The following is a 27,591-nucleotide window of genomic DNA, read 5'->3' on the forward strand; positions in this document are numbered from 1 at the left end:
TATACGTGTCCTTTGCTTTTATTTTGAAGCAGTATCTTGATAGCTTCTTATCCAAATGGCAGAACTCCTCACAGACCTCTCAATGACCCAGATTGCCTGGTGTCTTTCTCCCAGTGATCAACAGGGTATTTCAGTTCCACTTCTTGTGCGCTTTACACATACTGGTTGTTAAACTGGAATTCAATTTCTTAACTCATGGATGTTCATTTGTCAAGTGCGACCTATTGCTTCATTGCTGTGCTGTATTCTAGGGAATCACAGTTCTGTATTCAAACCTATGTATTTACTTACATGACCAAATTGTACATTATACTAAGATTCTTATCAGTATATTTTTGAGAGATGTTGGTGAGAATCTGGGTTAACATGTTAGTGTCCCATTTGCTGTTTAAAACCTCTTGCTTGGTTACTGCATATCAATGGCGGCTTGTCTTAAGAGGCTACGGAGGCTAAGCCTACATGTAATTTTGTAAAAGTAAAAAAAGTATTTCACTTAAAAAAAAAATAATCTCAGTGCAATAACCAGATTGATCTATGATAGCCGTGTATCGCGGGTGGGTTTTGTTTAGTCTCTAGTGCCCGTTCCAAGGTCTACTGTATTGCTATTGGCTAACATGACAGAATCCCATTTTGAGTTTTCTATAGCCTCAAAATGGGTGGGATTCTGTGTGTATTCCACCTTCAATCACGCTCTGTCTGTTTTACTGTATTTGTATTGGCTACACGATACAATTTTACGGCGAGCCTCCACCACTTATAATTAGACTTCATCTTGACGTGTCTGTTGCCAGGCAGGGTATGGGTCACGTGTGGCTACTCCCTTTTCGAAATCCATATGCAGTACTGAGTTGTAGATTGTTTCAGTTAATGATGGCTGTCGTTTTAAAAACGAAGGTCATCCAAAACCTAAATCGTACCTTCTTCAACAGGGAGGACCAAAACAGAAATGCCTTTTTAATTGCTCGTGGTACAAAAAAAACGAAATGGTTGACTGGGAGTATTCAACAGCAAAAGCTGTTCTGCTTGCCTTGTTTGCTTTTTCAAACTGGCTCTTCATCTTCCCTGTGAATTTCTGTGGACTACAGTGATTTGAAAAATCTTCTACGGGCTGTAAAAAGACACGCAACAGCACCTGGTCGCGTATCCGCAGAGGTAAAACATCAACTTCTTGGGGAAGTCAGAATTGACATTGTGTTAGATGAAGGTTGCATATACAAATTGCTAAACACAATGCTCTTGTTTAGAGGAACAGAGATGTGGTAAAACAACTAATATATGCCATTACCTATTTAGCAAGGCAAGAGTTGCCATTTCGGGGGCATGAAGAATGTGCTCAATCATCGAATAAAGGGAATTATCGAGAACTAAAAAACTTAGCAAAATATGACACATTACTGGATACGCACATAAGTGAATCTACTGTGTTTACTGGACTGTCTAAAACCATTAAAAATGTTTTGGTGTCATCTATTGCCTATACAGTACATGAGGAAATTAAAGGGAAATAGCTGATGCCCCATTTTTTTGCATGGCAAGTGGATGGAACTACTGTCGTCTCCTGCAGATCGCAGTTGTCAGTTATCCTGAGACGAGGGATTCTTCAGGTTTTTTGATGTGAGCGAGGACCACGATGCTCAGTCTGTTTTTAATTGTATTGACTGTGCAATGAATGAGCTGGATTATGTAACCAGACTGGCAGCACAAACACATGTTGGTGCTTCAGTGATGGCATCCCAACGGAATGCTTACAGGCAAAAGTTATTGAAAAGGTGCCCATGGCTATTTTTATACACTGTTATGCCCATCTTTAACCTGGTGATTAGTCAAGTCGCAAAGTTCATCAGAGAAGCAAGAATTTTCTTTGCTATATTATCTAGATTTACAAGCTTTTTCAAAGTCAACAAAGTGAACGAGTGTGCTTGAGTGTTGTGGAGCCGGCAGACTTCCATCGACCTCTCCAACTCATTGGAATTTTACTTCCAGGGCAGTCAGCACTGTGCTGTCAAAACATCCACAACTTGTACAAACCTTTGAAACCATTATTGACTCAACTGAGTTTGACGATGACGCCATCGCTGCATCAAGCGGCTTTATTAACACACTAAAGAGTTTGGAATTCATGTTTATGCTGCTTTCATACAACCAGGTCTTCTGCTGGACCGATCAATATTCTGCAGCAGAAAGCCAGCGATGTTGTGTTTTGCAGGAGGACAGTTGATAAGCTTTACCAACATGAAATTGAAAAATACTTATTTAATGAAGCTGGCGACTTTACTGAGCATCATACAGAGAGTTATAGAGGGAAAAGAAAGCTGGGTCATTTGGAGGGAGCACAGGCTGATCCTATACTGAAGTATCGTAGCCTATACTAAAGCATTCTGGATAATATGCTGGAGCAACTGTCAGTTTCGTCGACCTAGAGGAACTGAAGTTTTGGCAACTTCTTGAGTGCTTGAAAAGTGAGCTCATTGTATTCTATGCAGACAAAAATCTCCAAGTTGGTAATGGGGATATTTGCTCTCTCTCAAAGTACTTCAGGCAAAACAATTTGGACAAAGCCATGTGCCAGCTTTACCGTCTGATGTGTCTTGTAGCAACCGTTCCTTCATCTTCAGCAACTGTTGAACGGAGCTTTTCTTGCCTAAAGCGAATCAAAACATATTCCAGGAATACCACAGGTCAGGAACGTTTAAGCAGTCTTGCTTTTATTGCAATGGAAAAGGAGATTGTTAAGGCTCTAGAAAAAAATCCATGCTGGTATGATGCTGTTATCAACCATTTTGCTGGAGGGAAATACAGATGAGCAGAGTTTTTCAACAAATGACATCTCAGGATTCATTAATATCAAGTGAGGCAACACATTTTTTTGTTATTCAATTGCTTACCTTATGTGCTGCGTATACTATATTAACGTATTACATGTCATATTAAATTACGAAGTACCTTTTGAAACATACAATGTTTTATTGTGTATTAGACACAAGTTAGTATAATAGTTTAAATAACAATCACTTGCGTTCAATGTCTAGAAGTTATTTAGCACTCTGCTACATGGGCCTTTGCTAAAGCCATTTGTTTTCCAATTAATGGAGTCTATTCAAAACAATCTGACCTCAATAATAATACAGTAGTCCGTCCCGTATCCGACTGCGGTGGGACCAGAGTAAGGGCGGATATGTAAAAAGTCTGATAAATTAATCCTGTTTGAAATACCATTATACACAGCTGTAACAATTAATATATTATCTTATTTTTTTTTTTGAGATTCAGCTTTTATTAAGGAGCTCCCCTAAATCCCTTGTTTAGAACGATACAGGGTATTAATGCTTGTGACAGGGTAGCTGTGTGGGTGCGTGCATTCACTGCTGAGTGACAGGCAGATCGAGACAGAGCTTGATACGCCCCGCAGGCAAACAGGACTTATTGACATATCAAGACACAGAACAGCTCACGTGACACTACCAGCAATGGTAGCGCATACAGTACATACAACGCAGTGTAGGAAAACATTGGTGGGATCTACAATCTGTAAATTAATCTTTTCTGCTGTCGGCGGTTTGGACTTGCTTACTCAGTCTTTGGTATCCAACCCTGGTTCTGGTTCTCTCTCTCACTCACTCTCTCACTGTACTGAAGAGCTTGATCATGGCAGATAAACGGTTGGGGCGGCAATGTGACGGACGGATACACGATGGATTACTGTAATATTTTTTGTGTTTACTATACCAAACACCTCCAAACAAATAAACTGTTATTTCTAGCTCTAATTATTATACACTTTTTTCTAGCAGCCTGTGACAGGACAGAGTCACTGGCAGTGGTGTTTAGACCATGAAGGGAGACTCAGATACAGAAGGTACAAGTTTCAAGCACTAACTCACACATTTATTATGAATAAATAAACAAATAACAAACAGAACAGACACGAACAAAACACAATAACAAAATAAAACGGCACAAGGGCCAAAACAAAAGGTCTATACAGGAACACAAACAAACGTAAACACACAGGACATAGACACAGCAACACGAACATCCACCAACACTGACATTAACTCCAGCACTAACCAAGCTAACACCCGTGATCACCCTATTTATACACCTGTGATATTATTTAATCACATTCAATTCACGGCTCCGGCCACAGAGAGGTTTTAACTCTGTTTAAACTGCAATAAGGCTGTGGGTACTGTATTTTATGGAAAGTTGATCTCTGCAAAATTTTAATTTATATATGTTTACATCCACTATTAACTACTCAAGGACCGCTGGGAATTTCATAACCAGACCATTTGTGTGTACAGTGTACCAAAGTGAAAAATGTAGGACTATGCTGTCTTCCCTGGTAACCACAGAAACTCTAAACCACTTTGATGAATGACTTTCATTTAAAGTCTATGAATTCCTGTCTTTTAAAAGGAGTGTTGGGTACAGTGAAACTATACCTTAATATCCAATTGCAATGAACTCTGGGAAGCATCTTAATGGTAATTGACATGTCATTATAACGGCACCATAAACTTTGATTAAATTCTATATTAAATGCAGGCCTAGGTAGAAAAGTGTAGTTTCATATTTTAGGTAGCTATTGGTTTCACTGTACCCAACATGAAGCATGCCACCCACAACCTGATACTCATTGCAAATGTAACAAAGTCCATTGGACAAATATTTCCGCTAATGCCTTCATCAGTTTTCTATCACCTAATGTATCAGCCAAATCACCTTTCTGCTTGACTTGAGTTTCTTATGGTTTTTACCCTAGAATGTATGGTTGAGTGTTTGAGTTTATGTATGATATGTCCAATATTGATTTCAGACTTGCTTTCATAGTCTTGCAACAACAAAGAATTGCCTTGCCGTTCTGAAATTCCATGAGCTTTGAAAATGTGACTTGTTTGTTGTTTGACTGACAAATAGATGCAATTTAATGCAATTTCATACTGCTGTTTGAGTACATCAATATTCTATGGGGGGAAAACATAACAATACCAAACACCAATACAATAAGCTATACCATATTGCCAGCCACAATTATGTCAAAGTACATTCTAGAATAAGAATTTTTGCCCCAACAAATGAACTTCTAAAAAGGGATTCAGATTGTTTTGAACAGCAATCTTTTTTTCTCTCATTCCTTTTCTCACAGTCCAGTGAAACCAGCATTTTAAACATCAAATAAAACCCCTAATAACAATATACAGTAGAACTTTCTTAAACCCTAACTGTAACCCCTTTTCCATCACAACATTTCACATCAAAAGAAAACACAGAATTAGAAATGATATCAGTGGTCAGAAGTGTGTTTTGTTTTTTTCAGCCTGCTTTGTAGAGATGACAGAAGCTGTTAATTCTAGGTTGATTTATTGATGTAATAAAGAGTTGTCTTAATGGTGTTTCCTCTGGCAATGCCCAAAGCCATTGATATATGGGGACGAGGTTACAGTGCAGCATTTATTGAATGTAGAGTATGAGGGCCCAGCAAGCCAGCAATGTCTTTTTTCTTTGAAAAGCAGATCATTGACTCAGGAGGGAGGGGCAGAAATCCACAGAACACCAGCATGCTCTTTTAAAGTATTGTTTATAACCAGCTGGTGGAAAATGTATAACGTGGACAATCGGCTTGTAAAAGAAAGACTTAAATGAAGTGTTCGATGGGTTTGCTCATCCTTTATTGTCACTCCTTTTTAATCCGGTGCAGAAAGAAAACAGACAGTATTCATTAAATATTAAGTCCAAAGGAGTCTGGGGCTTCCACTCCATTAACCTAGACGGCGCTGCAAACAGACGTATGTGCAAAAATAAGACGTCATGATAATTTATGTACAAGATGAGACTTTCTGCAGCTTTTCCTTATGTATCCTCTTAGACTGAATGGTGCCATAAAAAACATTGTCTTCTACATGCTAGAGCTTAATATTAAATGGCTCATACTGCAGGTCTTGCCTTTTATAAACGGTGGGACACACCATAGAGGGTCAAAACACTTTCTCAGGCTGTGATTCCCAATGGTATACACTTACTGACCATGCTTTCTTTCGACTTACCCTATATACTAATACACTACTATGTCCCAACTGAAATAAAAGAGTTCTTCCTACAAATTTGCTGCCTAATTTCTCACTTGTCCAGTAATTTGTGCTTGCCAGCTGACCGTCTCCACCAAAAAAAGAAAGCAATTCTATAATGCGTGTCACTTTTACAATAGACCAGTTATTTTGTTTTGGTTTATTTATATTGGTGTGAAAACCTAATACAGAGGAATGGTGGTGGTGCTGCTGGAAGGAAAGTGCTGTGTTGTCTGACAGTCTGAAAGTTTAGGTCTCCTTCATTGTTGTTTCTTTATTTCTGGCAGGAGTACTTCCTGAATGCCACTGGGAGCATTTACATTTTTTTTTTTTACCCTGCACTCAGGCAAAACACTTGAGAGGTGGCGTGCCAAATTCACCATTATGTTGGAGTGCGCATTTTAAAGCATGATCATCCATTCCAAGGCCGACTGTGTTCCTTGCATTCTGCGCTTCAATCAGTACAGTATTTTCTAGTTTAATGGATAGTTGGGCATCAGATACACATCGCAATAAATCAGTTGCATAGTCTTATATTGACAGATTGACTGGGTACCTCTATGCCAGCATTGTTATGAGTGTCAGTTCAGTGTTTGGTTTGTGGGTTTTTATATTGACTAATATTTCATAAGAACATAAGAAAGTTTACAAACGAGAGGAGGCCATTCAGCCCATCTTGCTCGTTTGAATGTTAGTAGCATATTGATCCCAGAATCTCATCTAGCAGCTTCTTGATGGATCCCAGGGTGTCAGCTTCAACAACATTACTGGGGAGTTTGTTCCAGACCCTCACAATTCTGTGTGTAAAAAAGTGCCTCCTATTTTCTGTTCAGAATGCCCCTTTATCTAATCTCCATTTGTGACCCCTGGTCCTTGTTTCTTTTTTCAGGTCGAAAAAGTCCCCTGGGTCGACATTGTCTATACCTTTTAGGATTTTGAATGCTTGAATCAGACCACCACGTAGTCTTCTTTGTTCAAGACTGAATAGATTCAATTATTTTAGCCTGTCTGCATATGACATGACTTTTAAACCCAGGATAATTCTGGTTGCTCTTCTTTGCACTCTTTCTAGAGCAGCAATATCCTTTTTGTAACGAGGTGACCAGAACTGAACACAATATTCTAGATGAGGTCTTACTAATGCATTGTAAAGTTTTAACATTTTCTTCCCTTGATTTAAATTCAACACTTTTCACAATATAGCCGAGTATCTTGTTGGCCTTTTTTTTTTTTTTTTTATAGCTTCCCTACACTGTCTAGATGAAGACATTTTTGAGTCAACATAAATTCCTAGGTCTTTTTCATATATTCCTTCAACACATTTCAGTATCTCCCATATGATATTTATAATGCACATTTGTAATGCCTGTGTGCAGTACCTTACACTTTTCTCTATTAAATGTCATTTCCCATGTGTCTGCCCAGTTCTGAATGCTGTCTAGATCATTTTGAATGACCTTTGCTGCTGCAACAGTGTTTGCCACTCCTCCCATTTTTGTGTTGTATGCAAATTTAACAAGTTTGCTTATTATACCAGAATCTAAATCATTAATGTAGATTAGGAATAGCAGAAGACCTAATACTGATCCCTGTGGAACACCACTGGTTACCTCGCTCCATTTTGAGGTTTCTCCTCTAATCAGTACTTTCTATTTTCTACATGTTAACCACTCCCTAATCCATGTGCATGCATTTCCTTGAATCCCTACTGCGTTCAGTTTGAGAATTAATCTTTTATGCGGGACTTTGTCAGAAGCTTGCTAAATAAACCATGCCGTATGCTTTGCAATTATCCATTGTCGATGTTGCATCCTCAAAAAAATCAAGCAGGTTAGTTAGACACGCTCTCCCTTTCCTAAAACCATGCTGACTGTCTCCCAGGATACTGTTACCACCATATAGGTAATTATCCATTTTGGATCTTCTTATAGTTTCCATAAGTTTACATATAATAGAAGTCAGGCTTATTGGTCTGTAGTTACCTGGTTCGGTTTTGTCTCCCTTTTTGTGGATCGATATTACGTTTGCATGATCTGGTCAAAGGCTTTAAAAGTTGTCTGTTTAAAAAAAAAAAAAAAAAAAAAAAAGAGGTCTTTATATCAACGGAATTTTAGATGAACTTTTTATCCACAGGATTTTACTGGTTATCTGCAAAATGTAAGCAATAGACAAACAAACCCTTAAACAAATTTGATATTTTAATACAGATTTGTTTGTGTGTGTTACATCAACAGCAGAAACACACTTTAACAGGAAAGGAAATACTTTATTTTCTTGTACACTGGAATATTGAATTTACAATAAGGGGATGATCCGTAGTGAAAACTAATAAATTGCAGTATTAACGGGTCACAAGGGTGAAGATCGTCTCCTCCATCTCTTGCACTGCCCTGTCAAACCCAAGCTCTCATTGGTCTTGTTCTAAAGTGACCCCCCCCCCCCTCCATTCTCATACCCTTCCCATCTCTTCTGATTAAATTACTGTTTATTGGCAGAGGTTTATATTTATAGGCTTCTTGGGACTGACTGTTCTTCATAGTCCCAGTGCTAAAAGGATAGTCGGGCCTAGCCTCATCTAACCCTGCCTTGCCTTTGAATTTTACAGCCAACACCTGCTTCTCATTGGAAACTAGCCATGTCATTGGCAACTTATTGGCTGTAGCCCATTTCTGAAGGCCACACACAAGTAAACATCTGGAAAGCGGCTGAAGTATCTCCACGCTGTGTATTTCCAGTCATAAAAGCAGTGCTGAGATTCGAGACCTTCTTCTGGGTGAAGGAGGACAAGAGTGATAGCTTGTGATAGCTCTGATTGTATTACCTGTTGAGCTGTTTTTGATATTTGTTGTTTTGTTATTTTAAATAGTGTTTTTGTTGTATGTTCATGTTCCACAAAAGACCTGGAAAAACAAGGCCAATAACTTGAAATGAGTTTCTGAGATTGTTTTTACAAGACACCCTGTTGTTTTTCTGACCCAGACTTGTTATTGAGCATAATTCAGACTGTATTCAAAAGGTATAATCTTCTGAAATCACCCTCTGTGTTCAAAGAAATTGCTTTTCAGTCACTAAAGCAAGCTGACAAACAATGTTATAGGCCTCCAGAGTACCAAGCAGCTGGTAAACAATGACCTTTTGAAGCAAGTATAGTCAGCTATTGACTGGGTATCGCTACGTCGCTATATTAACCGTTTCATCGTATGGATTTCATTTAGAATAACTGCTTATTTTTTTTGGTTTGAAAACTAAAAACATGTTGGGTTTTTTTTGTAATTAAATTTGTATTGAAAAATATTATACTAATGAACAGAAGAACACTGGTAAGATGACCCCTCCCTCCCCCCTTACATGTGTTGTCAAGAAAAAAATAAGCTATATGTGTGGGTCAAGACAATAGTAAGTTCTTAATTACAGTTGCCGAGTCCCTTCACATCTGTATGGTAGCAGCCTTAGCTCTGCTGGCTGAAGACATCTCCAGAAAAATAATGTCTAAAAACACTTGTAGCGAGGGTCGCATAGAGAGCTGATGAGGAGCGAGCCAACGCTGAACAAACATTTTCTCTGCAGCAGTCATGCCAGCCAACCACAGTCTATGTTCCTTCTCGGAAAGAGGACATTTAGAGACATCACCCAGGAGGAGGGCAGGGTCCTGTGGGAAGCACTTCCCGATAATAGCAAAAATGGTATCATCTGGGCAGTCCCACAGTATATGCATTAAAGTGCCTGTTACAAAGTACAAGGATGAGGAGCTAGACCCGTATAATGCCTTTTGCGAGGGGTCATATAAGTGGGATGATATCAATACCACCCCTAATGCTTCACTTTACAATATCTTTTGGTTACAACACCAGCATGTTCTGGTATATGAGTATGAGTCAGGGAAAGTTGTCCTTTTAAATGTATATTTAATACTGGCAACTAATTAAAAGTCTGTTTTTTTAATAAGCAGGCTTAAGTTCCAGGTTGATGGTATTTAGTTCCGCTGCTATCATTTTAACACAAAATGCATACAGCATAGAGCTTGTAAGTCATTTTAGTGAATAAAAGGGAAAATATTGGAGGTTTACAGAGCTAATTAGGAAGTGTCCATTGACTTTGATCCGCTGTACTAATGTTAATGTTCTCTTGTGTGTGAGTATGGTCCTCCGCGGAACAAAAATGTCTTCCCAGTAGCTTCAGCGTTATTGGGCCCTTTTAAAAGCAGTTGGAGCATTTACAGTATTGGTCCTAATGGAAGCTGTTTGTGCTGTCAAAGTAGCTGGTTTCCTGCAAAGCATTTCAATGCAGTAATGCCTCTTAAGTCGTTCATATCTCGTCCCGTCCCTGTTGGAGACATTTGCAAACAGACTTGCGGTAGGGCATGTCGGCACCAGACAAGTGTGTAATCACAAACAGGAGCTTATCTCTAAATTCATTTACGCAGATGTTTTTTAGTTGGCTCCTGATTTTCTTTTTAATCCCCTCCCTTAACCTCTTGTGTACAAACATCTTGCTTCAGGAAATTAATATCACTAATCTAGTTACGAGCTGTTGCATGCAGTCTACAGGGGTGGGTTATTTACAGTGGTGTTGTTTTAATCCTGATGATAGAACTACAAGCAAGAACACACAAAGAGGATTTACTTGATTTTAACACAAGGGTTATTTTATTACCTGGATGCAGATGCTTTTCTTTAACTATGAGAATGCCTGTCCATGCTAGCTTTACAATTAATAATAATTATAACTATTTTAAAACATTACCAAGTAATCTGGGGGTAAGTCATTGTATTACTAAAACCTCACCTTTTACTGGCATTATTAGGAGACTTACAAGATGTGACCATGATAGTTACTTAAATTAGCTTGACTCAGTTTATTGTGTATCATTCTCCCACAGAGTGGTGAAATGTTTATCAGATTATTAAGCATCCCTGTGAAGAGAGCGTATGAATTGGCAAATCAGCCATGACTTCTACAGCGAGCAACAATTCCAGTGAAAAAATGAACCTTGTTTTAATGTCAGTCCTCAATGGTACAGACCACATGCTTTCACATAGGGTCTGTATACTTGGTAGAGAGCTGTGTTTTATGAAACGCTCAATGAAGTTACATTCCTGGTGGTGCCCGGTGAACTTTAACCATTATCAATGCCACATTGTTTTACCTTTGGACATATCTTTTTCACACATTTCTAGTTATAAATGTGTCTGGCTGAAAATACACCAATAACATATTAGCTTAGATCACCATACCTGCCTTCAGGGCAAAGAAATGAGCTCCATATAAACAAAAGTATCTCTGTACTGTTGCTGTTGTGAGACAGACAAAAGCAGACAGCGATTTGAATAAAAAATAAATTTAAAAAAAATAAATAAATAACTCTAACTTTACCAAAGCATGAACTAATGTGAATGTCATGCAGATGATCTTGTAGCAACCTGCTCTGTAGATTTAAGAGTAAATATAGCCGAATACATTCACACTGGCGATGTATCATTACCTTCACAATCCGATTGCAAATGAGTTCAGCACCTAAACTCTGCTCGGAATTGCATGGGTTGGAAAGGCAATCAAAATGTGCCTCTCATGGAAGAACAAACAGAAAGACGATATGCAGGGTAAGCGCCAATGCAGAGACTCATTCAGAGTGTTATTAGAGGTATTCTCATTGTATTGAAATAAACAGTGAAACACGACATTGGATTAACACTGCCAGTGTAACAGCAACCCAGACAGAATCACCTCCTCCCCAGTAGTTGTTGCTTTAAATGCTGGTCTGCAATTTCCAGGCAATACTTAAATGACTTGTTATTTAAAGGGATTGCTTATCATAATCACAGGTTTGTTACAACCAGGCTGTGCAAAGGTGATAAAAGAAGATGTTGATTAACCAAGTAAAGTTTATTGATCACCATTGACGGCACACTCAACCTCTCCTAATGAAATGGATGCAAATGAGGTTCCTGCAGCAATATGTTAAATGGAAGGAAACTATACAGCCAGCAGATTTTCCCAGTTGGCCATAAAATATTTACTCAGTATTAAAATCAGTAAACTCAGTAGTAAAAAATAATAATAATAATAACATAATTACTTTCAGGGATGTAGTGTACAGTGCCATACTTAATCTATACATACAGTTAAACACGCTGCTACTGTATATAGAGTAGGCATACATGTGTTGGTGTGGTTGTATTGATTTTTCCATTGATTTATTTGTATTGAATAGAGTGTTATAGTTAAATATCAGTTTATACAGCTGCTAAATTCCAAGATTTAAAAAAAAAAAAAAGTTAAAAGCTTGTGAGGTTTTTAAGTCGTTTCATATTTGGGTACCCACATGCAAAATAAATCAACAGTTGACCTCCGAATTGTGACACAGTCGAGTGAGTGGCTTTGGCATGTGTTTTTTTTCATTAAGATGCGAGACAAATGCATAATTGTCTATTTAGAATCCAATGGTAATACAATTGTAATAGAACACTAGTCTGCCACTACAAAGGCATTTTGTTCTGGTTGTTTTTGGACTGACGCAGATTCCTCTTAACTCATTCACATCAACACCATGGTCTGACTGCCTATTTATGAATGATAACCCCTGGAACTGACACCAGACATTGTTGTTATTAAAAAAAAAAACAGCCACATGTCCTAATTCTCCTCTTCTCTTCAGTAACAGGCTGGCTCCTAGCAACCACGACCGGATACAGAGGTTGAGACATGAGTTCCAGCAGGCCCAGCAGGAGGACGACGGGGGCAATCGCAGGCGCACCTACAGCTTCGAGCAGCCTTGGGTGAGTGTTTAGATCACGTCCAGACGTGGAAGCAGCAAGTCACACGACTTTCATTAACTCCTCAGCAGCTGCTGACCTTTGAACTGCATGCAGCACGGCGACATGGAGCACCATGTGCCCCTAACATTTTAACCTCTAACATCTCACACATCTCCACCTGTGGTCCATCTCATTTCATCACGTCTTGTACTTGTCTGTCACTGGACTGGCACGGAAAGGATCTAACACACTTCCATCACTTCTGGATGAACTCATTCTTCTGCAGTTGATACCAATCGACGACTTCATTGGGAAGATGTTGTCCTGCCTTGCTAAGACTTTTAACCACAGTGCTTAAAACCACATCCCTCAGCACTGACAATCAAGCAATTGAGAGGGGGACACAAAAGCAAAGGACTACTGTGTTGTATTTTACAAAGTGCCTGTTATTGCTGGAGGATTGTCCTGATGTCTTTTTGATTTGCATGATGTTTAAAGTCTTCTAACACTTTGTAACTAACACGCTTGCATTGAATAATCCTGTTTTACAGCAGGGTAACACTGGGTTTATGTAATGTGAAAATCTTGTCTGGTGTGGTTTCTTGGTGAAATGAATGGATAAACAAAAAATACAGGGCACTTCAACCATTCTCAGATATATGGAAACCTATCCTGCCTATTCTTGTCTAGTGTGCACAGTGTGTACGGGATTTTATTGTTCTTTGGGAAAACTTTTTACCTCTCACAACCTTTTATTGTTTCCAACTTTTTTGTTTGTGTGAATTACTCGTCTTTTTTTTGTATTAAAGCCATTCATAACATTGAATTGTATAAAAAGAAGTGTATTCCTCACAACATCACATATTAATAACTGCGTAAGACTTTTTCTTTCTTAAGAGATCAAAACAAATAAAAATGTTGGTTACATTTCTAATCACTGGCAGTTTCTTTTCTATGGAAAAGCATACCACTGTATTTATCATTGTCCTATGTTTCCTGGCCCTTGTCGTCTGGGTAGAGTAGCTTCTGTCTGTTTGACTTTTTTGTGAGAGAAATCCATGAACTCTTAATTCTGGGAACAAAACTACTAAAGGTTAAAGTTCAAACCGTTGTGTAACTTTGCTTCATGACAACTCGAGACAGACAGCTAGGCCTGTCTTTTATAGTTTCCTGTAACAGTTGGGAAGGGAATTTTAAGGACGACAGGCTAATTACCTAACAGAATAGAACAATTTCTTAAATTACAGGTCGAAACACTGACCTTTTTCTCCAAAACGATTTGTGAATCGCAGCAACGGATTGGTGCCCGCTGATAATATCTCGCTCAGGTCTGGCTGTAATTACTTCAGTTTAAGGGAAATGGAAGAGTTGTAATTGGCTTTGTGAAATATAATTAATAGAATATTCACAAAGCTACTTAAGGAAAAACATGTCTGTGTGAAATTATAATTACAAGCGAATTCCAGCTAGCTAGATAAGCTGTTTGTCGGATGAAGCAGACTTTGATTTTAAGAGTTCTAGTTTCTCTGTTACAGAAGCCACTTGTTAAGATACAGTAACACTGTCTAAGGCTTTATCCTGAACTTTTGTCTCCTCCCTGAATAAGAAGGTATACCCTATCAAACTTATATGCTGCCATTTTGCAAGAACCAGGCTCTTAGTTAACAAAGTAGAAGTGATTGACACAAATAGAGAGAGAGAGATTTGAAAGAACTGTAGTGTTCAAAAATGCTAAATAATTTACTTTTTTTATGTACACGAAGGGTTTAAATGGTTAAAAAAATCATGTGTTTCAGGACATTTCAGACAAAAGTCTGAAATGTCCTGAAACACCCAAAATACACTTGTTTTATGTATAGGATTGTAGTGTTCTGCATCTACCACATTTGCAAGTATTTATTTAAAGTACTTTTTGTATAAACCTCCCAATTTAAAAATGTAACTCTGTGTTTGCTTTTATAATGGTTTTTCGATTTATTTGGTTTTATATTTGCATTTCATTTTATTTGGTTTTATATGTTGCATTTTGTTTTATTTTGTGCTATTTGGTATTTGCGAAAAACACGGGGCTCTAGACATACCTAATGTATTTAGTGCAAAATGCCACAAACTGCACATATTATTATTATTATTTTTATTATTATTATTTATTTCTTAGCAGATGCCCTTATCCAAGGCGACTTATAATTGTTACAAGATATCACGTTATTTTTACATACAATTACCCATTTATACAGTTGGGTTTTTACTGGAGCAATCTAGATAAAGTACCTTGCTCAAGGGTACAGCAGCAGTGTGCCCCACCTGGGATTGAACCCACGACCCTCCGGTCAAGAGTCTAGAGCCCTAACCACTACTCTACACTGCATATGTATCAAATACATATGTATCAAATACACTTAGAAATTGAAAATATAGTTTAACAAAAGCTTTAACAATCCAGTAATATATTTTAAGCTCAGAGCAATTTGTTTAAAAGGCATCTAAGCGCCAAGATTTCTAAACCTTTTTTTTTTTTTTTTTTTTTTTTTTTAAAGGAAATCCTCTTGTGTGCATTTGTACTGTACGTTTTGCAGGGAGGCAAAAAATTGAAATTAGCTCAACTAGTGATATTTTAAGTAATGTCCGGAGTCAAATTTGCTTGCAAAATATTGTCTTAAGATGCAAAAGTTGTGTTAGCAGTTAGTTATATTAAGCAGCCTCAGACCTGTTCGGTGGGAAATGAAGCTGTAGAAAGTTGTCTTTTGTTTGGCAATCTCTGCAGTGACTTGCGGACTGCAACTGCTCTCCTTAGCAAATGTAAACAGTGCCCTGGAATTAAACATAATCATCTCAGCACGTTCATTTAAGCTGCCCTCACGGTTTAAAAAAACGTGTTTCATGTTATTTTAACTTCTGAATATATGGTTTGTTTGCTGTCTGCCGTGGCTAAAATAAACCAAATCAATAAGGCTGGATACATGCCATGAGAGGGAGGCTATGTAAAAAAAAAAAAAAAAACTAACTGTGACATTGGGTCAGATACCCCTGGAGTGAAAAGTGAATAGGTTGTCCAAGAAAGCTTTCACCAGGTTAATTATTGTCATAGCAATGCTTCCAGATTCTGTATCACACAGCAGGGAAGAGGAATGTGATTAAACCCTAACCATCAAATGCAACACAGGCCTAACGTATAGGGTGACTATGTACTCCTGAGGACTCTCCACATTAGCTTTCCACTGATTTAAAGGTGATGCTTCTTTTTGCGTTGAAGTCTTTACTGCCTTTCAAAATGCCCTACAACATCAATAGTATCTTAAATTTGCATAACGACAGAGCTGTCCAAAGACAATAATACTTGCTGCTTGGACAATTTGTAAGGCCTCATCCTTAACGAAGAGTAAGTGAGCAGGATTTGGAAATGTACACAATTAGTGTATCCATTTTTACCCAGTTTTAACCTCAATAAATATATCAAACTACCTTCAATATAAGAACTGATGCATTTATTTGAAAATGTTATGTTTAGTTTTTATTTTCTCCCTTAAACCCCATTAACAGTCTGCAATGTGCATTTACAGTATACGTTTTAACCCTGCATCCAATATACTTGACATTGAGAGAATAGTCATTAAATAGGTATGGGAACATACCCAGGACAGCAGAGGGTTAAAGCAGTAAAAGAGTCCTTAATTCAGTGCCAACAATTATACACAGTGTTAAAACACGGGAAATACTTGAATGTATGATAGCAGGCAGTGAATTACGGTCCTTATCATGTGGGAAGAATGCCTTAATTATCACAATGAGTGACAGTTGTTAATTGTTCATTGAGTAGTCTGAAGTATAATGAAAGTCATTGACTTGTTTGTTGACATGGTTTATTCAGATTAGGTTGGCCTTGCTTTGTTAAAGGGGTTATCATAGCTTCACTCTGCTTGAAAATGCCTTATTGTGTCAACGCCACAATTTAGTGCTGACAACATCCGCCATTTAGTGTTGACAATTGTTCCCGTAAAGTTAAAACATTTAGGACACACTGCCAAAGTTCAGATACCAGTAACTAGAACAACAATGGAAACAAACAATGCATGTACTTATAAAGTACATGGTATGGCCAATTAAAAAAAATATTTCTGCTTCTGCTGGCAAGCTGAAATAGCATCTAACAGCTTACATACTGTGTCAAGTAACTAAAGATTTATTTAACCGTGAACAGAAATGCTAAAAGATAGTGGTACTCATTCCCTTTGAAAACTGGATTCAAAAGCCTGACTGGAGAGAGTACAGCAAATCTGTAAAAATGAAAAGAAAAATCATACACAAAAATCATGGTAACCTGTGCTTTTTAAATATCATGAATAAAATATTCAAGGACACATTTACACCTACTGAGTTTAAGTACCATGTAAAATTTTAGACATATATAAAAGATTTCATTTTGCAATACGTTTTTATATGTAATATGGTGAAGGTCATACCACTGTGTCAAGCACCAATCAACAGCGAAGCCACTTGGCAGAAAAGTGCTTTTTTTATCAACTGTCTCTTTGTGATGACAGTCTTCTGTTGATAATAGATCTGCTTTTCAGCCATTGTTGTGATACCTGAATGAATCCTGACTTGTTTCAGAAACCCAAGCTATTGTATGCCATTTGGGGACGTTCTGCCTGTGTGTTTTTTCACATGCACGAGTTTGTGGCCCCAGCATCTGGAGGGGGTATTTTTTTATATAGCCTGATGCATATCAGTAGAAATAAGGAATTTGTGAAACTGGGAAAGGGGTGTGTGGTAGTAACATGATCATTGTACTACTTAATAGAAACCTGGTATCTGTACATAAAACAAAAGACTGCTGTAGGGCTAAACCTGTTTTTATACAGAAACAAAGCCCTTTATTAGAAGATAAGTGATGAGGGTATTATAGTTTCCATATTCGCACCTCCTCAGTGAGGTGGAATGGTCCGAAACTAGGAAAATAGCCTGTTACTTGAATGCCCTGTTCCATTTTCCAATTCTAGAATTTAGAAAGACACAGATAATAACCATGTATGGCGAGATTGGAATAGACACGACTGACTAGCACTGCAGTACCGGAAATCACACGTTTAGTGTGTCAGACTGAATATGCATGCATGATAACTTAGAAATGGCCATTTATCAAGGGATGTGGCCAGGAGAGTATTTAACATTTCTGCAGCTCAGTTTTAGGCCGACCACACTTAAGAGCTAGCACCCAAGACATCAGTGAAACACACCAGCAGACAGCGAGCAACATTCTGATGAACAGGGCGGTTTTGTTGATAATAAATTTGCTGGCGTGTGTATGCATCTTGGGTGGGGTCAGAGGAATGATTGTTAACAGATCTTTCTCTGTAACTACAGTTTCTCAGACCTCTTGAAGGCATGTATTTAAACTGAAACACTGAGAATGTAACGTTGTCCAGGAAAATTCAAACCATATGCTCATTTGTTAAATGCTGGAAATTGTTCCGATCCCTATAGGGTAAAAGTTATTGCGTGAGACATGGGGAATAAGCTGCATATACAAACATAGCCAAAGTCATTACTGGAGCCTTAACGCTGCTTTTGATATGTCAGGGGAAGCTGTTGTATTATCCCTATCAAGGCCAGGCTTCTTTGTGCTGTTGAAATTCAGAGCTGTGTCCATGTGGACCCTGTGCGTCTCCTGATAGCTGCAAATCATTTTGATAATTGCACCTTATTTTGTGCTTGGCTGTTTGTACAGGTGCTGGGGTGCCTTTTATGTTCTTTTTGCACTTAAATGTTAATGGCATTAACTAAAAACACAGCCTGTATTGATCTTTTTTGTTTTTTGGCTGTTTCTTTTGTTACAAATGCAAAGGCAGTAACCATGCTTTACTTTTTTTTTACATGGGGACAAATGTAATGTTGTACAAAGTGTAATACCTCAAAATTATCAGTCTGGTTTTTTTTTTCCCTGATCCATTATCCTGACTCATTATTTTTCAGAGAATGAATTAGTCATTTGTAATTGGTTATGTGGTGTCAGTCGTGGTGCATTAAAGTGACAGCTGAACTGAATTAATCTCGTCAATTTGGAGCTAATCAAAGCTTTGCATAAGTCATCAAAAGTACTTTATAATCAGTCGGAAATAATTATTTAAAACAAAATTTGAGCTTTTCTATAGAAAATTAAGAAATCAAACCTGATACTTTTTATCTCAAGACCATTTGTATTTTGTACTCCATAAATCACTGAAAACTTGCGTAGGGCTAACCAGAACCAGATGGTGCAAGAAAGTTATAATTTTTCCTGCTGAAACTGTTTTTCTTTTTTTTTTTTTTTAATGTACTTAATTGTGCTCTGTTATCGTAGCTGTTCACATACAAGATCTTGGCAAGGTTTACCAACTAATTATATACGGAAGAATTGTAGATTCAGTCAGTTTCAGAACTTCTGTTTACCTTCAAGATTATTGTTCTGAGCTTTTAATTTGGTCTCAACTTCCAGAGTACCCAGGACCCCCAAGGACAGTGCTGGTATTACACAGTACATGCACATTATACATGTCTTACTCTGAGCCAGTCAGTGATGTTCTGGTGGCATCCCAGGTGTTGTACTGCAGGAACTGACAGATTATAACAAGGAAATTGCCATAAAATAAGACTCAAGCCCTAAATAATTCAGACCTTTTTCTTTTAAAGTCATGACTAGTAGTTCTGTGCTCATACAGTGGATCTATCTCTGTTTTAACACATATAAATACCTGGGAAAGGAACACAGTGCAGTGTACTTCTGCTGCAAGGTTTCCATGGCTACGACTGCTATATGCTGTCAATCGTCATAGTCACTTGTACATCTCCATTGGTTTTAATTTGAATAAATCAGAGGTGGTTAAAATCAGCTTAGGCGTGCAGGTGTTAATATGAAAACAAATATGCTAGGTTTTCATGAAGTTACAGTACTGAAAACGAGATGATATTTTGAAGCTAGAGAGTATTAAAATGTGTATCCAGGGGTGTAGTGTTGTGGGGTCATCAGGGAGCGCCCTATATATGGAGATAGATATACATGTGTATATAACCCATACAAATAAGCAAAGAATACAATAACCGTAAGAAACCCATGAAAGATAAATAATGAAAAAGTTTGAATACAGCGTGTCTGGTCTAGAGTAATGAGTAAGAGAGGTGAAGGGAACCTGTATCAACGCTGTGCTGAGGTGTCACCGTTTTACAATTAGATGTAATCATTGGAACAGTTCTTATTTTTAGATCCATATATCAGAAATCAAGTAGATAAAATAAGCTAAACATTTATTTAAAAGATAAAACTCAATTGCAACAAACAAATAAGGTACTTATTTATTTATTTTTTTTGCAAACAGATGCACTTCTATTTCAAAACCTCAGTCTCATTCGCTCTTAAACATCTACAATAGGACAGAGAGATGAGACGATCCTGGACCAAACCGAACCAATTATACATTCACAGCTGCGACTCGCGAGTTAAAGTTATCTAACTACTGTAGTGATAAACTGCGGTTCTGTTGAGTGTATAGGGAAACAGGGACAGCAGGGGACGTGTTAGGGTTGGGGGTGTGTGTGTGTAGATAATAGCGACCCCTCACTTCTAAATATAGCACTAGACCCCTGTGTGTATCTGTTAAATAAATTATAAAGGTTAATTATTGTACTGTTGTAAATCACCTCCAGCATCCTTTTGGGATATATCATCATTATATGTCTTATTTGGCTGGGTTTTATTTAAAATGTACAATCCCAGCTTCCCTCTCAACAGCAGCAGCATTGTGAACATACTATCAAACATCCACGTACGTACTTTAACACCCACTCAGGCATTTAAAACATATGGCTTCCATGATGTCATGAAGCCCAGTGGAATTCAAAAGGTAAGTATAGGCTACATTAAACTGCTGGTTTGTACTAAAAGTTTGGTGACACAAATATATATATATATATATATATATATATATATATATATATATATATATATATATATATATATATATATATATATATTTTTTTTTTTTTTTTACAGCCCAGCTCCAGTACGTGCACACAAAGCGGTCGTCATTCTGTGTCCATAGAGGTGCAGATGCAGAGACAGCGTCAGGAGGACCGCGAGAGCTTCCAGCAAGCACAGCGCCAGTACAGCTCACTGCCACGGTAAGGGGTGCCTAACCAGGGCTTCTAGTCCGGGGACTTGTACTCATGTTTCTGGGTCATTGCCAGCTTGAGAAAAGTAACCTTAGAGTCATTAACAGGGTAGATGTGGATAGTGTTTTGACAATTATTCTTTGTACAGATTTGAGTTGTTGCAACCTTCCACAGAATCGCGTTCCCATTAATATATTGATATAGTAGTATATTAATATATTAATATATTGCTGTCGTCGCTGCACTGAATTTTTGGCTTTGAGTATTTTACTTGTATAGAATGAAAGTTTGACTTCAGTCATGCAACGCAATCAGTTTACCACAAAGATATTAAGAACACATCTGCAAGATATTTTTGTTGAATTATTTTGTAGTATGTATAAAAAGGATGATGCAACGTTGTTAGCATTGCTGTTAAACTTTATTAATTACGGTTTTTAGCATTTATTTGCTGTACACTTGCAGACCTTAATACATAGTATCCAAAAAGGTATCTAGTTTCAAAGAGAAGTTAGTCATTAACACAGTGGCCGGAGTGATTCAGAAGTGTTTAGCTTCATGTTTAGTGCCATCATTGAGGTGAAAATGTCTCTTTTTGTTTTCTATTAAAATGCTTACTGCCTAAATGCCAACTCCTTTTTGCTCAGATTTTTTTGAGAAAGTAAAATAATGCATTAATAGCAACAAACTACTCAAAAGTGTGCTTGCATCATTTGTTACTAGTTTTGTAAATGGTGCAAATTACACGTTGTTGCAAATATCGAGATGAATCTGTCCCTTAATGTTTGAGAAACAAAATCAAGGCTAACAAGATGTCGGTACGTGTAGATTGTAAAAGGTCTCATTAGCTATGTGTGTAATTAACATTGTTAAGCCTTTTGTCCTAATGATGTAATTTGCTGTTGTGTGTCAGCAGCTGTCATTCCAAAGGTCAAGCTTAAAAGTTTTTTTTGGGGGGGGGGGGGGGGGTTAAAAGATTGAGCAGAATAAATTTCAAGCTGCCCTGTTTCCGCTGGTCTTTGGAAAACTGAAACACAGCAGCAGCTTCAACATAGAGAATGTGTGGGGGATGTGTGTGCCAGATTCCTGGGAACATCAAACAGGAACAGAGAGTTTATCAGAGAACAGAAGTTACCACTGTGGCTTGGACAAAACACATTGGTGAGCTGAAATGAAAAGAAACAGCCTTTATTATATAGTAGGCAGTAAAGAGTTAAGCAATGGGGGCTGGCATGTTTTATAAATGCATACTTCACACAAGTCTGAGCTGAAATTAAGCAGCGTGCATTGTGCTGTTTGGAACTGCTTTTCACAAATATAAATGACCTATCAATTCAGAATACAACCCCTAGAGATAGCGCTGTGAAGTGTTAGACGGCTTCTAGCTGCTTGTGATGCTCTGTTAACAAATGGTGCTTTCAGACAGCATTCCGTTTTGTTGGCCATTTGTGCTTACTGTAACATGCCCCGTAACTGAGTTTCTGGCTTCTCTGGTAAGGTGAGCTGTGCATACAATTTTTTAAAAAGCTGTCTGCTGCCTGAAAACACCATTTGTCAATAATCAGTGACTTATAAATAAATCAATTTTCTGAACAGGCTTTAACATTTCTAATTTAATGCTTATAGCAGAACATAGATTCACTAAACGTTACTGAAGCAGATCTCAACACTAAACGTGTTTTCATTTTATATAGCAGCTATCAAGTTACATGTTAGAGGAAATGTTATCTGTTAGAGCAAAGGTTAAAAAACATTGAAGTACTACATACAATTAGAACCCAGTCCTCGTGCTTTTTTGGAAGCAGTTGAAATCTTAGAAGGAAATGCAGGATGGTAACAATGTTTTGGGGGAAAGAAAAACATCATTAAAGCCTTTTTTTTTTAATTATATCCAAGTTCCAATTGAGCTTTGATGGCCTGCAGGTGTTCATGAACCATGTTTCTGTGCAAATGTGTGTTGAAATGTGAACAGCAGAGGAGGTTGGGGGTAGGCTTAAACATTACCTTGCCTGGTAGGGAATGGAAGATGGGTAAAGTACTGTACAATTATTAATGTAGGTTAGAATTAATCATGTTCACACAGATGACCAATTAAGTCAAACAGTCATTTATTTTGAGAAACTGCTTTTAATAATGTAGTATATAAAGTATCAAAATATAATAAATGTTTTTTTTTCTTTTTAAACGAGTAAGGAGAGGATCAATATAGTTATGGGCAATGAACACAGTGTTTTGGCATTGTTAATTTTGGTTGTCCATGAACCTGACTTGGGCCATAACTATACAGTGAAAAAATGATCAATCCGTCACACAGAAGCGGCTGCTCCGTACAGGTAGTTGTTTTGAAAGTGCTTTGAATAAAAGCTCATCTGCTCTGGATTGTACTGATTGGTAGGAACAGAAGACCTCTTAGACCTCAAGTAACAGTTAACACAGGGTTTATTGCACAACAATATTTACAAATCTATAAATAAACTGGTATTCATGTTAAAAAGTGCAAATTCACATATGTTTTGTGTTATCGTCCCACTTTCATAATCCGTTCCGGGCTAATTTATAACTTGGCATTTGAAACAAACAAAAAAATGTTGTACTACATCTGTTGAGAAACAGTCCAAATTAATTCACTTGATTGCAGTGGTCCCACAAATGAGATGGTTTGAAAGAACTGGCATTTGAAATGCATCCACAGTATAAACAGATGTTACTGTCATCATTACACCAGGCAGAGACACATTAAAAAGTAATCTCTTTTCCCTTTTTCCAACCAGTGGTATTTCCTAAAATGAAAATGCCCGTTCTTAGCAAGTTTCATGTAAAGATTTGATGTATGTGGACCATTCTGCAGTAAAGGCACCCTGCGTGCTGACATTTTGGATGTTCGAGTTACACCCAACACAGACCTAAAAATATATATGCAATAATTCTCATGTCTGAATGGCTCTGTAGTTGTGCTATGGTTGCCTTAATTAAAACAAGTCACATAAAAAAGAAAGTAAAAAACATTCATGTTGATGCAGATCTTTGGATCAAACAAGAACTGTATTATGTGGTACTTTGCTGTGGGATAAACTTATAAACACAACAGCAACAAAAAACTTAAATGGGTGTTTATAGTCAAAATGAACAATATAGCATGCCTAAAACATTTCATTATGAACATGCATGGAAATATCACTCAAGCGCTGGTACAGAAAAGACCAGAAAATAATGCTGATGTCCCTTAAAAACGGGATAATAAAAAATAAGTATAAGGAGATGTATAGTGTAGTAGTGTTGTTCATCCAGTGACATGGCTTTCAGAAGACCTAAATCGGGTAGGCTGCTAACAGAGTGTTCTCTGGCACTTTGGCTGTACAGTAAGCCATCTGGTTGGGGTCACTGTTCTTATCAGATTCTTTCCAATGCTCCCATTTGACCCTGTGATGTGCAAAGCTGTCGACTAGGTTTTCAAGTGCAATTTCATCTGACTTTCACTGATATTTCACCCTGGCTACCCAACCCAGCCTTGGTCCTCACTGAGCTCCCCTGTTAGAACTCTTAACAATTAGTTTTTCTGAGGAATCCAAAATCCTTATCATGGTCTGCAACGGGCAGCCACTTTATCCATCTCTAATTTGCTTTCACAGCTGGGTCAGTACAGTTTAATAAAAAAAAAAAAAAAAACATCTAGAAATTCATTTTTTATTTATTGTTTTTTAATAATGTACAATAATATCTACCCAGGTGCATTTAATTGAATTGACATCACCAGGAATAGTTCTTTTGGATATGATTACAGAAAAGCAGGCAGGTATACTGTGGATCATAAAGGCTGGCTAATTTAAAATAATGATGAGTACAACAATTGTAGTTTGTCAAATGAATGGATTATCTGGTACTGTTTACGTTCCAGAATTACAGTTTGTGTAGATTTATAGTGTGTGATACCCATCTGTTTATATAGTATCATTTACAGTACTTTACCACAAAAATTCATAACCCCTTTTCTTTATTTCTAGGCAAAGCCGAAAGAATCCAAGCTCAGTGTCCCAAGATTCTTGGGAAAAGACCTACCCTCCCGGAGAAGGATTTCAGAGTGCCAAGGAGAACCCGCGTTACTCCAGTTACCAGGGCTCACGGAACGGCTACCTGGGGGCAACCGGCTTCAACGCCAGGGTGCTCCTCGAAACCCAGGAGCTTCTGCGGCAGGAGCAGAGGCGCAAGGAGCAGCAGGCGAAGGCAAAGCCACCCTCAGAGGGGTCAAACAGCTATGACTCTTACTCCAGCCTCAAGGATCCCAGCACCACCTCAGCCAAAGGCCCCTATAGACAGGATGTCCCGCCTTCTCCGTCTCAGGTAGCCAGGCTCAACAGGTTGCAGACACCGGAACAGGGACGGCCATTTTACTCCTAAAGGAAGAGACGAACAAATCTGTGTACGTTGGCAATAAAAAAAATAAGAGTAAGATAAAATTAAAAACAAAGTGAATTAACTTTTCCTTTTTTGTCTCTCACACCTCCCCATGGACAATTAAAAAAGACTGCCTGTGGAATATGTCTGTGATCCCATCTTTAGTGCCTTTCAGTAATCTCGGAAAAAAGACTCACTTGCCTTGATATATATGGCCCCTGTCTGCCTATTTTAAGCTTCGTTTGTCAAGGGACTTCACAGACAATCACGGGAGTGTCAAGGAATGCAAATCTAATAATGATAAGTAAGGGAGGCCATACAGACCTAGCCCTAATCATTGATGTTATCTTTCCTCCAAGTGTTGCAGTTTCTCTATATACTATATATAAGAATCCAGGTAATGCATTACCACCCTATACAGCAGCCAGAGTAAGCCTGCCTTACAGATTGTCCTGAACATACATTCTAAGCTTAAGCTACAAAAATGGCCCATGGCTTGGACGATGCTCTCAATTTTGGCATGTGTTTAAAAAAAATGGTGGGAATGTGGGAGCTTTCTTTGTGCTGCGTTTTCAGAAAACAATGGAGAGGGTTTTATATGCCTGGGCTCTCCCATGTACATTTTACAGACTCGCAAACAAACATTGCTGCCAGTCTCTGCTAAATTGTTTATTAAGTTACAAGGGAGAAAAAAGTATCAGCTGGTTAATCTGACATTTTAGACTAACCCTCTTGTACAACCGATGAGCGTTACAAAATGCTGCAGAGTGACATTTGATTATTTGGGCTGAAATACGATCTGTGTAATCTAAGTGTTTTTTTGTTTTTGTTTGTTTTTTTTACTGTCGTTATTTATAACAGAAGTGAAAAGAGTAAGAAAGATAATCATGTTTAACTGACATCGCTGTAACATAGATGTATCCTCTTAAAAAAATAATCTGTATGTGTAACGTGAGAGTCCCCATGTCTATGAATTGTGTGTTGGCAAAGAGGTGAAACGTTTGGACTTAGCGGTGGCTACAGGAAACGAGTCGGGCTGAAGATTGATTGTTTTGATGTTTTTTTCAAGAAGTATTCCACTGTGTTTGTGATGAGGAGTTCACATGGTGTTTGGTACTTCCGTATTCTTTATCTTTCTATTGTAGCACCATATGTGTGAAGAAAACTCTGTGCCCTTTGTTTCTGTATACTGTAAAAGGCAAATAGAATACACATGGAAGACAGCGAGTGGTTCACCTGTGATATTAATGTGCAGCTGGGGGACAGAGAGCATTTTGTCTCAACAGCTGTTTCAGTGTTGTTTTCTTTCATATTTCATGTGTTGAATGCAGGACTTGGACTGGTTAAGTGCCTGAGAAACCAGATGTGAACACAGCATATGTTTAAGTAAAAAATAATTATATCATAATTATAATATCATATTATTATTATTATTATTTTTACAATATGTGAAACAAAAGTGGTGCATAAGTTACCAGTGTATTTTTATTCCTGTTTGTCATTGCCTTTAATAAGTATGTACTACAATGTTTAAAATACAAACTAAAAACCTATTACTAATGTAAGCACAGTGCAATTGGTTTATAAACTTTGACATGATGTATGAAGAGCAGTATACAGCCGCTTTTCCTGTACAGAAAATAAAAAAGGCTGTTTCATTCTGTTTGCAATAATCTCTGCTGTATGTACTCTCTGTTTTCTGCAATGAGCAATTGAGCTAATCATTTCTGAAGCAGATATAATTGTAATATACTTTTCCAAAAGGATCAGGGCTATAATGGCATGGTATGTGAAGTCAGTATTAAAAATATGCCTTTGACAAGAGATTTCTTTTCTTTGTGTAGGAATTCTTTTTTCAGGCTTTTAAACCCTATCTTTTTCTTTGAATTGGCTTTCTCAAGATGAGGCCCATTCCTTATTACGTTTACTTTTTATAAGAACTAATTCTGCTGAAGTGAAGCCCCAGAACAATTATCTTGGTAGGAAATGAGGGGGAAAAAGGGACTTGAAGTCAGGGAATGTGGAGCATAGATTTTATTATTCTTGTAGATATGAATATATCTGATACCAAATAAAAGCACAGGGTCTAGATAGCACAAATTATATATATATATATATATATATATATATATATATATATATATATATATATATATATATATATATATATATATATATATATATGTCACCTCCAAAATTTTTGGCACCCTTGATAAAGATGAGCAAAAAAG

General features: G+C 37.6%; 1 protein-coding gene across 6 annotated transcripts in view; it reads left to right on the forward strand.

Annotated features, from left to right (window-relative positions):
- The window catches only part of LOC117394603 (partitioning defective 3 homolog), a 372,730-nt gene extending 345,546 nt beyond the window's left edge, over positions 1 to 27,184 (forward strand). For all 6 annotated transcript variants that reach the window (XM_059019442.1, XM_059019440.1, XM_059019441.1 and 3 more), the window contains 3 exons: positions 12,724 to 12,844; positions 20,850 to 20,977; positions 24,970 to 27,184. In XM_059019442.1, coding sequence (XP_058875425.1) covers positions 12,724 to 12,844; positions 20,850 to 20,977; positions 24,970 to 25,363 — 643 coding nt within the window. In that variant the 3' untranslated portion in view covers positions 25,364 to 27,184. The remainder of the gene's footprint in view (positions 1 to 12,723; positions 12,845 to 20,849; positions 20,978 to 24,969) is intronic.
- The last annotated feature ends 407 nt before the right edge of the window (positions 27,185 to 27,591 follow it).

The sequence above is a fragment of the Acipenser ruthenus genome, chromosome 3, assembly GCF_902713425.1.
Source record: "Acipenser ruthenus chromosome 3, fAciRut3.2 maternal haplotype, whole genome shotgun sequence".
NCBI lineage: Eukaryota > Metazoa > Chordata > Actinopteri > Acipenseriformes > Acipenseridae > Acipenser > Acipenser ruthenus.